This window comes from Thamnophis elegans, chromosome 13 (assembly GCF_009769535.1).
Source record: "Thamnophis elegans isolate rThaEle1 chromosome 13, rThaEle1.pri, whole genome shotgun sequence".
Taxonomy (NCBI): Eukaryota; Metazoa; Chordata; class Lepidosauria; order Squamata; family Colubridae; genus Thamnophis; species Thamnophis elegans.
The window spans coordinates 48030746-48042736 of NC_045553.1; the positions used below are offsets into that span (position 1 = coordinate 48030746).

The 11991-nt window shown below is 48.0% G+C and overlaps 1 protein-coding gene across 1 annotated transcript in view; it reads left to right on the top strand.

Annotated features, from left to right (window-relative positions):
* The window catches only part of DIXDC1 (DIX domain containing 1), a 74114-nt gene extending 62611 nt beyond the window's left edge, over window positions 1-11503 (top strand). Inside the window, exons 15-22 of the mRNA XM_032229079.1 lie at window positions 431-523; window positions 1332-1403; window positions 2485-2571; window positions 2750-2911; window positions 4385-4451; window positions 6510-6618; window positions 6765-6873; window positions 8872-11503. Coding sequence (XP_032084970.1) covers window positions 431-523; window positions 1332-1403; window positions 2485-2571; window positions 2750-2911; window positions 4385-4451; window positions 6510-6618; window positions 6765-6873; window positions 8872-8952 — 780 coding nt within the window. The 3' untranslated portion in view covers window positions 8953-11503. The remainder of the gene's footprint in view (window positions 1-430; window positions 524-1331; window positions 1404-2484; window positions 2572-2749; window positions 2912-4384; window positions 4452-6509; window positions 6619-6764; window positions 6874-8871) is intronic.
* The last annotated feature ends 488 nt before the right edge of the window (window positions 11504-11991 follow it).

Consider the following 11991-nt stretch of genomic DNA (forward strand, 5'->3'; position numbering starts at 1 on the left):
GGGGGAAAAATTACAGACTACAGGAACCATTTGCACCACTCAGGTGACCCTGAGGACACAGATAAGCCTCCAAGTGGCCTCAGGGACCCTCTGAAAGGCTGCAAATGACCAGCTGTCTGCAAGGAGTATAAATCCTTCCATTCCACACCACCCAATCAGAGCTGAAGAAGCTTCTTGGATGAGAAGAGAAACGTCTTCAAAGAAAAAACAAGAAAGTCCAAGTTGCCTCTTGGAAAAAAAAAAATCACCTCCGGGACGCTTGTTCCACCGTGACAACGCTCCCGCCCCCCACTCTCCCCCAAACACCTGGAGGTCTGGCCAGCGAAGGACCCCAAGTGCAGCCCCTTTGTGCTAAGCTCCAGCCCAGACCGAGCCTCCTCCCCGGGCCGATGGCTCCCACCCACCCACCCTCCCTCCCTCCCTCTTCCAGAAAGAGCTGAGCCAAAAGGAACGTCTCCTGCACCAGCACCAGGCCAAGATGGAGGAGATGCTCCACCAGCTCTCCGAGGCCGGGTATCAACAGGTAAGGGGCTTCCCCCCCCCACTCCATCTCCCCCTGCCCTCCCTCTCCCTCCAGCTGTTTTAAATGGCCCTGCAAGCCACCCAGAGTCCCTCTGGATAGTGAGGCCAGCGGCCTGTAAGTGTTAATAGATTTAGATTTAGATTTATTTTATTTGTATGCCACCCTTTTCCGGGAGGGACTCAGGGCGGCGAACAACTCAAGGGGGGAAAGGGAACATAGAACACAATACAAGTGTTTAAAATAACCAAGAATCACACAACCACACAAGTCGAGAGGGGAGGGGAACTCATCAACCCCAGGCCTGCCGACACAGCCAGGTTTTGACGGCTTTTCGGAAGGCCTGGGGAGAGGTGAGGGTCCGAATCTCCGCGGGGAGTTTGTTCCAAAGGGCCGGAGCTGCCACAGAGAAGGCCCTCCCCCGGGTAATAGCCAGGTGGCATTGGCTGGTAGACGGAACCCGGAGGAGGCCGACCCTGTGAGATCTAATGGGTCTGTGGGAGGTAATTGGCAGCAGGCGGTCTCTCAAGTACCCAGGTCCAATACCATGAAGGGCTTTATAAGTGACGACTAGCACTTTGAAGCGTATCCGGAGACCGATCGGTAGCCAGTGCAGCTCGCGGAGGATAGGTGTAACGTGGGTGTACCAAGGTGCACCCACAATCGCTCGCGCAGCTGCATTCTGGACGAGCTGAAGTCTCCGAATGCTCTTCAAGGGCTGCCCCATGTAGAGCGCATTGCAGTAGTCCAGTCTAATAAACAGAAATAATTAAACTCTGCCCCGTTGGCCGATCGGCCTCTTCCCTCCCAGGCCGAGTTGGAACGGGAGCTTCAGCACAAGGAGGCGCTGCTCGCGCGCTGCCTGAAGAAGGACGTGGAAGAGGTTTGTGGTGCTCCGGCGGGACGCGGGGCTGCGTTTGCACCGAGCTGTGATTGCGCAGCAGCGGGGCACTAGGGGAAGGGCGAGTCGCGGGGACTCTGCCGCCTCTCTGAGCTGCGCTTGGAAACAGTTGCCAGATTTCGGGGGTTGCTACCGACATTACTGCCGGTTTGGCCCAGGAACCTTTTTTTTTTTTTTTTTTTTTTTTTTTTTTTTTTGAGAAGAAAGGGGGGTAGGAAGGAGGGAGGGAAGCAAGGAGGGAAGGAAGGAGGGAAGGAAGGAGAGAAGGAGAGAAGCAAGGAGGGAAGGAAGGAGGGAAGGAAGGAGGGAAGGAAGGAGAGAAGGAGAGAAGCAAGGAGGGAAGGAAGGAGAGAAGGAGAGAAGAAAGGAGGGAAGGAAGGACGGAAGGAAGGAGAGGAGAGAAGAAAGGAGGGAAGGAAGGAGGGAATGTAGGAGAGAAGGAAGGGGGAAGGACGGAGGAAAGGAAGGGGGAAAGGAAGGAGGAAAGGGGGAAAGGAAGGAGAGAAGGAGAAAGGGAAGGAGGGAAGGAGAGAAGGAGGGAAGGGGAAGGAGGGAGGGAAGGAAGGGGAGCAGGAGAAAAGAAACGAGGGAAGGAAAGAGGGAGGGAGGGAAGAAGAAGTAGGACCGTTGTAAGATAAGATGGATCTATGGGATGGTAAGAAAGCAATCTTCAAGTATATTGTCAACTGTAGGGAAAAAATTGTTATAAATACATATTATTAATAACAGTTATGAGATCATATAACTGTGAATGTATATATGAAATTGATTAAGAAAAAAAAAGGTGCATTTGCACCTGAAAAGGTCTGTGCGTGCACACAGCGTTAGAAAAAGGGGGAGGGGAATTACGTCTTTGCAATGAAGATTGCTCCGTCCATGCGCAGAACTGAGAATCAAGATGGCGCCCACGACGAGAGAAACGGTTTGGAGGCACAGCAGGCCGAGTTACTTCCTACTTGGCCGAACCGGTCCGAACCCACCTCTGCTAGGTTCCCCTCCCCCCCCCCCCCCGGCCCTCCCCGGCCTTGCCAACCAGCTCCCTCTCCCCCCTCTTGCAAAGCAGGTGATTCTCTACGCCAACCACAACTCTCAGAGTAACGGCTTCCTCCAGTCCTTGGGCAAAGGGACGGCCTCCTCAACGCACAGAGGGGTAAGTTCCACTCGGGCCCCACGGCTTGGGGAGGGGAAGGTATTTTCCCCCAGGGCTGGGGGAGTGGGGGACTCCTTGGTTTTGCAGCTTGGGGGGGTGGGGGGGCTAGAGGAGAGTTTTGGTGTGTGTGTGTGGGGGGGGCATCTAGCACCACCTGCTTCTGGGTCTCTCCTGGCAGAGCAGCGACCTGCAGCTGGTGCGCGAGGCCCTTCGGAGTTTGCGGAATAGCTTCAGCGGCCACGATCCCCAGCACCACACCATCGACAGCCTGGAGCAGGGCATCTCCAGCCTGATGGAGAGGCTGCACCGCATGGAGGTGCAGAAGAGGCAGGAGAAGAGGGTAAGGAGCCCCCACCACCCCCCCCAATCTGGCCTTCCCGGCGCCTTGAGGGACCCATAATTTCCTTTCCACGCGTTCTCAGAAGCAGCCCTCACTCTGGGCGTAGGTGGGGCCCAGAATATAGCAATAGCAGTAGACTTATATACCGCTTCATAGGGCTTTCAGGCCTCTCTAAGCGGTTTACAGAGAGTCAGCATATTGCCCCCAACAATCTGGGTCCTCATTTTACCCACCTCAGAAGGATGGAAAGCTGAGTCAACCTTGAGCCGGTCAGGATTGAACTCCTGCAGAGTGAGCCTGCAATAGTGCATTCTAGCAGGAATAATGGAAGGGAGGAAGGAAGGACAATAGCAATGCCACTTAGACGTATATCCCGCTTCATAGTGCTTTTACAGCCCTCTCTAAGCGGTTTACAGAGTCAGCCTCTTTTCCCCAACAATCTGGGTCCTCATTTTACCCACCTCGGAAGGAGGGAAGGCTGAGTCCACCTTGAGCCTAGTGAGGATCGAACTGTTGCAGAGTTAGCCTGCAATACTGCATTCTAGCCACTGTGCCAACACGGAAGGAAGGAAGGATGGAGAGGGAGGGAGGGAGGGAAACAGCAGTAGCCCTTAGACTTATATACGCCTTCACAGTGCTTTTACAGCACACTCTAAGCCAGTGTTTCTCAACCTTGGCGACTTTAAGTCCTGTGAACTTCAACTCCCAGAATCCCCCAGCCAGCTGGCTGGGGGATTCTGGGAGTTGAAATCCACAGGACTTAAAGTTGCCAAGGTTGAGAAACACTGCTCTAAGCAGTTTACAAAGTCAGCCTGTTGCCCCAACAATCTGGGTCCTCATTTGACCGACCTCGGAAGGAGGGACGGCTGAGTCAATCTGCAGCCTGGTGAGATTCAAACTGCCAATTAGATTGCCGTACTTCAATCTAACCACTGCGCCACCTTGGCAAGCCCTATGGTGGCAGACGCCATCTGGATGCTTCCGACCCCACCCCTCCAGTATTTCTTGGGCTCAACTCAGGTCTGCGTTTTCGTCTGAGAGTGTCAGGGTTCCAAATAGCATCCAAAATTAAATCAGAGTCCAAGGCAAAGGATTCCTCAAAGTTCCAATTTAATGAAGAGAGCCATGTTGGCACATCTGGGAAAACCCGAATCTGAAAGCTTCCCGGTTTTCCCCACCCAGTTGAAAGTTCAAGATCCTGCTCCAACACCCACAAGTCCATCACCCAATCTCCCACTGCCACGACCAGATTCCACCCATCCAGTTCTGGCCAGGTTAGAGACAAAGGATGACCTTGGTTTTCTAAGAAGAATGTTGTTATGGCTACATATCACCCAACTCTGTATAATCCCCCCTTCCCAGTTTCCCACGATAGAAAGTGAGGCAGGCCTGAAGTCCCACAAGAAAAGATGGCTTGCAGGCATGACAGTGTCCAAGAAGCCCACCCCTCATCCATCTGCTTTCCTTGTCCAGGTCCGAGGGAAGTCGCCTGCAGGCCACGCAGGGAACGAATACCGGGAATCTTGGCCTTCCAACTCCAGTGAGTGCAATTTGGAGGTTCTCATTCTACGTTGGGAAACGTCCGGCTTTGAGAGGTTCCTGAGAATTGCCCCTTTTTTGGAAAAACAGGGCGGACTTTCCTGTTCCCCTCAGCCGATCGGACACAATTCTTCCTCTTGTTTAAAAGCCAGGCCTTTTAAGAGCCTCGCCTGGATCCTGTTACGAGCACAAAGCCGCATCTCTGGATATTATGGCCACTAGAGCAGGGGGTCTCCAACCTTGGCCACGTTAAGATTTGTGGGCTTCAACTCCCAGAATTCCTCAGCCACTTGGCTGAGGAATTCTGGGAGTTGAAGTCCACAAGTCTTAAATTGGCCAAGGTTGGAGACCCCTGCTCTTAAGTAATTATAAAGGTAACAGTAATAAGCTGTATATGCCACCCAACGTCCAGTGATTCTGGATGGTTTACCAACGGTTGAAGCCCTTAAAAAGAAGGAAACAACACAAAAACAATGTCAATTTGTGAGTTCTCTTTTTTTAAACTTAAAAAGTATTTGAAGTAGCACTTCGCTATTCCAGAAGGGGGCTGCAGCGTGGCTTCCTGAGAATAAGCTGCCAACTAGCGGTCAAAGGTGGGAATGCAGCTTTTGGGGATCCCCAAGTTAAGGATATCTGTTTCTCAACCTAGTCCCACCCCCCCACCCCTTTTTATATAAAAAAAGGATGCCACATAAAAACCCACATTTTCTCCCCGCCATTGGCTCATTTTGCAATCTCTTTTTTCAGTTCAGGATGGAAGCTCAGGACATGGCGAGCCTCTCTGATCCATCTCTTAGGATAGGATAGGGGTAGGGTAGGGTAGGGTAGGGTAGAGTAGAATAGAATAGAATAGAATAGAATAGAATAGAATAGAATAGAATATAAAAAATAGGAAAGAATAGAAATAGAGTATAGAATAATGGAAATAGAAATATGGAATAGAATAGAATAAAAATATGAAATGGAATAAGAAAATAGGATAGGAATAGGGTAGGGTAGAATAGAATAGAAAAAAATAGGAAAGAATAGGAAAGAATAGAATAGAAATAGAGAATAGAATAATGGAAATAGAAATATGGAATAGAATAGAATAAAAATATGAAATGGAATAAGAAAATAGGATAGGATAGGAATAGGGTAGGGTAGAATAGAATAGAAAAAAATAGGAAAGAATAGGAAAGAATAGAATAGAAATAGAGAATAGAATAATGGAAATAGAAATATGGAATAGAATAGAATAGAAATATGGAATGGAATAAGAAAATAGGATAGGATAGGAATAGGGTAGGGTAGAATAGAATAGAAAAAAATAGGAAAGAATAGGAAAGAATAGAATAGAAATAGAGAATAGAATAATGGAAATAGAAATATGGAATAGAATAGAATAGAAATATGGAATGGAATAAGAAAATAGGATAGGATAGGGGTAGGTTAGGGTAGGGTAGAGTAGAATAGAATAGAAAAAAATAGGAAAGAATAGAATAGAAATAGAGAATAGAATAATGGAAATAGAAATATGGAATAGAATAGAATAGAAATATGGAATGGAATGGAATAAGAAAATAGGATAGGATAGGATAGGATTCTTTATTGGCCAAGTGTGATTGGACACAGAAGGAATTTGTCTTTGGTGCAGATGCTTTTCAGTGTACATAAAGAAAAATAACATAGAATACATTCGTCAAGAATCATAAGATACTTAGTGATAGCCATAGGTAACTAATAAGCAATCAAATCGTCCTAGGAAACAAATAAAACAATATAAATCGTAAAGATGCAAGCAACATGGTTATCGTCATAAATGGGAAGAGATAGGGATTAGGAAGGATGAGAAGAAGAATAGTAATACTGTACACTTAGTAGGTCATTTGAGAGTGTTGTGGGGATTATCTGTTTAGCAGAGGGATGGCGTTTGGGGAAAAACTGTCCTTGTGTCTAGTTGTTCTGGTGCGCAGTGCCCTGTAGCGTCGTTTTGGGAGTAAAAGGCTGTGGGAATGAAACCCGTGTCTGCCAGAAGAAGGTGGTAGCTCAGCCTGCCTCTCTCTCCTCCTCTTTGCAGAACTGCCTCATTCTCACAGCACGCCAGCGGTGAGCAACAGCCCTTGTACCAAAGTGCTGTACTTTACCGATCGCTCCCTCACCCCCTTCATGGTCAGCATTCCAAAGAGGTGAGCCCCCTCCCTCTCCCCCAACCCTTGATCCGCTTTCCAAGAGCCCAGAATTGGTGTCTCCAAGGGATCCCCACCCCCTGGGCAGGGAGGTTGACATCTAGCCGGGTGGTAGCACGCGCTCCCTCTCCTCTCTTGCTTTGCAGATTAGGGGAGGTGACGCTAAGGGACTTCAAATCGGCCATTGACCGAGATGGGACGCACCGGTACCACTTCAAAGCTCTGGATCCAGAGTTTGGGACGGTCAAAGAGGAGGTAAGGGCACACCTGGCAGGACGACATCTGTAAATGCTCATAGTGACAGCAGTTCATTAATTGAGAGCCGAGGTGGCGCAGTGGTTAAATGCAGCACTGCAGGCTACTTCAGCTGACTGCAGTTCTGCAGTTCAGCTGTTCAAATCTCACCGGCTCAGGGTTGACTCAGCCTTCCATCCTTCCGAGGTGGGTAAAATGAGGACCCGGATTGTTGTTGGGGGCAATATGCTGACTCTGTAAACCACTTAGAGAGGGCTGAAAGCCCTATGAAGCGGTATATAAGTCTAACTGCTATTGCTAAAGTGACTGTTTGAAGTTGCCAGAGTCAATTAGTAAAAGGGGTTTTTGTCGGGACGAGGAGTTTGTTTTATGCTCTTGGGAAGCCTCCGTCAGAGCAGATGGGATGTTTCTTCTCCCTGGAAATGCTCCCTGGCTCTCACTGGTGGAGCGAAAGCCACGGGGCAGGGAAGTGCGTGCGTGTGTGCATACACATGGGTGCTCATATGCATGTGTGAGCATGAGAAAAATCACACTCTGCAGCCCTGAAAAACTCCCAGTCAGCTAGAAAAAGTGGGTCAGCTGTGTTTTCCCCTCCAGAGCGCTCCAGGGGTGGGTAGTGTTGAGTTCTCATTTGTGCAGAGCAGAGTGTGGTTCGGTTTCTCCCGAATTGTGGGGACACAACTCAACGCCTGTCCTAGAAATGCTGAAGAGGCGATTGAAGGGCGGTTTTCGGCCTTGCGCTCTTCCACAGTCTTTTAATCAAGGCTGCTGTGGTTTTTATGCTTTAATCGTACGCTGCCCCCCGGTTGCTCTGTGGGAGAGAGGAGTACAGGTGGCCCTCGACAATTGAGCCCAACGCTTAACGTTGCTAAGTGAGACATTTGCTAAAGTGAGTCTTGCCCCATTTTACGACTTCTTGCCACGTTCGTTAAGCGAATCACTGCAGCTGTTAAATTACTAACCCCGTTGTTAAGTGAATCCGGCTTAAGCGTCTGAATGTAAATCATGTGATCATGGGGATGCTGCAATGGTCATAACGTGTGAAAAATGGCCATAAGTCACTTTTCTCTGGGCTCTTGTAACTCTGAACGGTCACTTGAGCGTTGGGGGGGCTGGACTGGAAGACCTCAAAGGTCCCTTCCAGCTCTATTCCGATTGATTGACTAAATGAACTGTTGTAAGTGGTTTATAAATTGCCATATTTTGGGATTATAAGACGCAGCTAAATTTAGAAGAGGATAACAAAGAAAAAAAGGTTTTTGGCCTCTGTGCGCCTCAGTTTTGGCCCTTTTTTTTGGCCCTTTTCCAGCCTTTTTTTTCTACCCATTTTCAAGGCTTTTTCAGCCCGTTTTTGAGTCTTTTTGGCCCTTTTATGAATCTTTTTTTTACCCTTTTTTGAGGGTTTTTTGGCACATTGTTTTTGGAAAAATGTGCTGAAAAAAAACCTTAAAATGGGCCCCAAAAAACCCCCTTCAAAAATGGGCCATCAAAAACCTCAAAAACAGGCCGAAAAAAGCCTCAAAAACGGGCCGAAAAAAGCCTTAAAAGTGCCCCCAAAAAGGCCTGAAAAAGGGTCGTGCGGAGGCCAAAAAATGGCCAGCCGCTGGATATGGCTTCAGTAATATTAGGTCTATAAGATACACAGACATTTTCACCCCCTTTGGGGAGGCAAAAAAGTGCATCTTATAGTCGGAAAAATACGATGGATGGATGGATGGACCGGTTTTACTTAACCATCACAAGTTTAAAATGTGTGGTTTTCAACTCCCAGAGTTCCTCAGCCAACTGGGTCTGAGTTGTCAAAATTGCTGTGGATGGATAGATGGATGGATGGATGGATGGATGGATGGACGGAATGAATGAATAGACTGGTGTTTCTCAACCCTGACAATTTTAAGATGGGTGGCCTTCAAACTTCCAGAATTCCTTAGCTCAGGTTGAGAAGCATTGTGATGGATGGATGGATGGATAATGTCCTTCTCTTTGCTTTCCATGTAGGTTTTCCATGACGACGATGTCATTCCTGGATGGGAGGGAAAGATTGTGGCTTGGGTGGAAGAGGACCACGGCGAGAACTAAAGCCTTCTCTTTCGGCTGCTGGATGTGCCAGATGTTCACCAAAAAGACCAAACTCCCAAACCCTCACAACAAGTGTTGATAACGTGTGATTTAAACTGCCAAAAGAAAGGAACTTTGATGAACTTTGGCTTCAAGGGAAGGACGTCCCTTCCAGCCATTCCAACCCCACTGCCTCTCTACTCGGTCAAGGATGGCCCCAACAGGCGTGGCTTCCTGCTGCTTTCGATCTTCTGGAGAACTTCAGTCAACGGCGGACAGTATTACGAGGAGATTTGCACGTTTGCGATGGCCAAATCTAGGAACTCTTTTCCAGCGCCGTTGTAGCTCTTGCCAGCCAATTTTCCCCCAAACACCTCTGTGGCCAGGCCACACCAGGCACCAGCAAGATCTCCTCCAGCGATCCAGTGGTTTGTGGATTGGATCAAAGAAGATCCAATCAATAGCATTGTGTTGGAAGGGGCCAGGATTCTTACATTTTGCTTTTTATTGTTTTGCATTCTGGTCTCGAAACGGTCCTTACTTTATTTCAGGGTCTTGTTACCTGTTGCCCAGGTTGGTGGCAAAGCCTCCTGGAAAAAGACCCCAGGCTCCCCATCTCTGCTTTTCCAGGGTTGTGTTGGCACCACACAATCTCCTCTGTCCTACTTTCCTCCCCCCCTCTGGATGCTCTTTAATTAATTCATCACCAGCAGCAGCAGAGGGGAAGGCTGACCTCCCTGGTTTCACCCAGAGCTTGGTCTGAATTTGAGATTGATTTTTTCCCCAATTAATGGCTAATTCCAGCCTGCCTTATCAGATGAGATGGGTAGATAAAACTGGGGCGTGAGATAAGCTTCCACAAAATGTGGCAGTTAAGATTTCTGGACGGCCTGTGGGCAAAAAATCCAGGCCCTTTTCTGAAGCCTCTGCATACAATTCCAGAAATTGTGGTCTTTTTTTTTTCTTATTGTCCCGCTGTCTCTTCTGCTGGCAGCAAATAGATCATCTGCCTTGTTGGCCTCGAGCAGAATTTAATTCAGGACCCCCCAATGCTCACCCACCCCCCTTTGCAATGATCTGCCAACGGTCTGCTTTGGAAATCAGCCCGCTGGTGATCTTAGCTGTTCTGGAAGCTGTAAGAAACCAGGTTTCAAACACAAGCAGGACAGACGCATAAACTTTATGGACAAGTGAGTTTGTGCAGAGGTTGGAGATAAACACTCCCAACAGAGTGAATTATTCGTCCTTAGCTTCTTAGGGAAAGCAAACTCTGGAACAGCGTTTTGAGCATTTAGAGGGGGAATGTTTCGATATTCAAAAGGTTTTGTGCACTATTCTAAGCAGAATCAGTTTCTTAAGACCCAAGTCACCAGAGGTGAAGAGTCAGGGGTCAGGGGTGCTATCCCTGCCCACCCATGCAGAAGTCTGTGAGAACAGGGTAGTTTTTCCTTCTAACATTCCCCTCCTGTTTTGGGCTCCGAAATGCTGAATTAGAGGAGTGGGAAGTACATATCCCCTTTGTGCATCTCGTGCCACCCAACATCCTGGCGCTGCTTGAATGAAAAATGGGGCCCAGTGAAAGCCAGCATTCGCCGTTCCATCTTTCCTAAATCTGCAGCACCAGGCTTCCCGAGCCTCACAGCCGCTAGCATGCACCAGCCATCGGAAGGAACGCCCGTCCTTGTGTCCGGCCGTCTTCCGTGTCCTCCTCGCGGGAGGCCGAAGATTAAAAAAAAAAACGAAATCGTGTCTTTTGGATCGTTTTATAAGATTTCCACACGTCTGTTTGGGTAAAACTCGTTCCTGTTTCTCGGGATTTCTTTGTATTTGCTTCACATCGTCGTTGAACAAGGACAGTGTGTTATATTTTTATACCAGCGTCGAGTGCTGTTTTTCCCTGTATATTTCTGAATATTGTATTTTATCCGTATTTCTAGGAAATGCAGAAAGGCTTTATGACGGGCCTCTTGTTAATGCCAACCCACCTGGTTTCCCATAATTAGCTTTATTTTGCTATGGAGGTATACCTGAAGTCCAGAGTCTCTTTACTTTTTGTTCGTTGCGGATAGAAGATTCGTATGTCGTTTGTCCTATTGTGTCCTCTGTGTACAGACAGAACGGGGTCTTTTCAGAACCTGTGTTTGTATCTGCAGTTGCACTTCAAGTGTATCCTATTCTACAGGAGCTTTAAAGTTGGCTTTTGAGACAACAGCGGATGAGGGAATGCCATTCCCGGGGGGGAAAATACATTTTTTTTTTGTGACTGGTTTGACTGTTGCATGAATTTAGTGGGTTGCAAAGCGATTGCATGGAATTACGGTTACTTAAAAGAAGAGTTTTATTTCAGCAAGAGATGTGCTTTAAAGTTAAAAGTTGTACATTTAAAAAAAAGAACATAATTTTATTTAAATTTAATTAAGACATCTTTATCACAAGGGCTTTTATGGCCAGGCATAGAGGAAAAAAAAACAGAGGTCGAAGAAGTGTATAAAGAGTGTTTTATGGCCGGTTTGGCGTCTTTTATTTCCATAAAAATAATCTGGCATTTCTTAACTTTGTCCCTGAAGTAATATAAAACAAGTGTTGCATTACCGGTTTCGGGGTCATTTATTCTGCCCTGGCACTGTCCCCGGCCTGTTTGCTCTTGAGATGGGTTGGATTGGAGCAGATCTTGAGAGACCGCCTACTGCCAATTACCTCCACTAGGCCGATCCGATCGCATCGATTAGGCCTCCTCCGAATTCCATCTTCCAGCCAGTGCAGACTGGCAACTACCTGGAGGAGAGCCTTCTCGGTGGCTGCTCCGACCCTCTGGAACGAACTCCCCGTGGAGATTCGGACCCTCGCCACCCTTCAGTCCTACCGCGCCGCTTTAAAGATCTGGCTGTCCCGGCTGGCCTGGGGTTAAGATTTTAACCCCACCCGAATTGTGTGACTGTGTGACTGTTGTGCTCTCTTTTTAATATGTTGTATTGTCTCCATGTGGAATATTGTTTGTCTTCCCCCCCCCCCCCCCTTTTTGAACTGTGAGCCGCCCTGAGCCCCCCCAGGGAAAAGGGC